At 54.8% G+C, this 1937-nt stretch overlaps 1 protein-coding gene across 1 annotated transcript in view; it reads left to right on the forward strand.

Annotated features, from left to right (window-relative positions):
• Window positions 1-752: 752 nt before the first annotated feature.
• Window positions 753-1937, forward strand: part of LOC104499393 (unconventional myosin-Vb-like) — a gene marked incomplete at its 5' end in the record, with an annotated part of 2129 nt that continues 944 nt past the window's right edge. The window contains 2 exons of the mRNA XM_010142894.1: window positions 753-1038; window positions 1309-1483. Of these exons, the coding sequence (XP_010141196.1) occupies window positions 753-1038; window positions 1309-1483 (461 nt within the window). The remainder of the gene's footprint in view (window positions 1039-1308; window positions 1484-1937) is intronic.

Genomic DNA, 1937 nt, shown 5'->3' on the forward strand with positions numbered 1-1937 from the left:
GTCAGGGGGGACCTGGCAGTGCTGGGGCAGCAGGTGGACTCGATGAACTTAAAGGTCTTTCCCAACCCAAACGATTCTGTGAGTCTGAAAAGAGACTGGTAAAGACCCCGTTTTACAAGGGCGGGTCAGCGTGGGAAGTCACCTCCTCAGCGAATCACGGGGCTGTTCTCAGTGCTTTCTATTTCCCAGCTGCTGGTGTTTTCCTTGAGCTCCTAGCCTGGACTCCTCTGGATCTGCGATTCTTTCCCTTCACCCTCCAAATGTCATTGCACCAATTTTGGCCGTACCCGACGGCGTCACCTCCCACCGTCGCTGCTCCTCGCAGAACGTTGTCCTGTTCCTCTGTCACTTGTCAGGCTGGAAGAATTTTATGACTTGTAATCAATCTTCATTTCTCTCAGTCCTTTGAGCCAATTAATCACTTGAACTGCAGAATGTACGGCCCTGTGGTGGGTATGGAAGGAGAACTGATGACAGCTCCAAGAGAGCTGTTGTTGCACACAGGAAGTGAGTCCTGTGTGGTAACACCACGGCGCAAAAATGTGATCTCGCGGATGTTTTGTGTGCATCAGCTACTTCATAGTATCACAGTAACCTGGGGGCTCATGGATCTGGGGTGCTTTCAGACCTCCCAGCATCCGCCGTGTGGCATCGCTGAGACCACCGTGGACCCGATGGAGGGATCAGTTCTTCCCTCTAGTGACTAATAGGTGGACGCAGACTTTTTTAGCTCCTTTTTCCCCCTTTTTCAGTGTCTGCGGTGCTGGAAAACGAGAGTATCCAGGGGCTTTCCGGTGTCAAACCGATGGGCTACAGGAATCGCTCCTCCAGCATGGCGGACGGCGACAGCTCCTACAGCTTAGACGCCATCATTCGCCAGCTCAACACCTTCCACAGCATCATGTGTGACCAGGGGCTGGACCCGGAGATCGTGCAGCAGGTCTTCAAGCAGCTCTTCTACATGATCAACGCGGTCGCTCTGAACAACCTCCTGCTGAGGAAGGACGTCTGCTCGTGGAGCACGGGCATGCAGCTGAGGTGGGCCAGGGGCTCGAGGTGGGGATGGACCTGCTTAAGGACATTCTGTTAATGTTGGGAGGTGGTGGAAAATAGGAGAGCGAAATGCTGCCACGGCAGCTTGTTAAAATCTTGATTTTCATTGACTTTTGAAATTGGAACGCCTCTGAATGCTGCGGAAAAGCCCATCACAAAAAGCCACCTACACCAGCGGTCGAGTCTCATCGAGGGTTTTTGAGATGCCACGTCTTATCGCCCGGCTCTCAGCTCACATCTTGGTTGCTTCCTCAGGTTTAACATCAGCCAGCTGGAGGAATGGCTGCGTGGGAAGAACCTGCAGCAAAGCGGAGCAGCGCAAATGCTGGAGCCCTTGATTCAGGCGGCACAGCTTCTGCAGCTGAAGAAGAAAACGTCGGAAGATGCCGAGGCCATCTGCTCCTTGTGCACGTCGCTCACGACCCAGCAGGTAGGGAGCGGGGCAGAGATTTCCACCAGAGGGTCCTGGTGGGAAAGGGCAGTCTCCTAGCCAGCTCTTCACTGCCCAGCCTGTGAGAAGCCAAAGGGTGGGAGGGGAGGAGCAGGGTGAGGGAGCATCAGGAGAAGTGTTGTAGAGGTGACATCAGTGGTCACCCAGGTCACCATGTGCCAACCGAGTCGAGTCCCTGTGTAAATCTGTTGTTCAAGTCTACTCCAAATTTGCAAACGTTGCTGTGAGAAATGACTTTGACAGGACCGGAGAAGCTCACCACACCTCACAGCACGGAAAGGAACCCCAGGCTGATGCTTACCATAGACTGGTTTGGGTGGGGAGGGACCTTCAGAGCTCCTCCAGCCCAACCCCCTGCAGGGAGCAGGGACATCTGCCCCCAGAGCAGGGGGCTCAGAGCCCCAAGGGCCAACCTGACCTGCCATGGGGCCAG

This window comes from Buceros rhinoceros, unplaced genomic scaffold (assembly GCF_000710305.1).
Source record: "Buceros rhinoceros silvestris isolate BGI_N320 unplaced genomic scaffold, ASM71030v1 scaffold22879, whole genome shotgun sequence".
NCBI lineage: Eukaryota > Metazoa > Chordata > Aves > Bucerotiformes > Bucerotidae > Buceros > Buceros rhinoceros.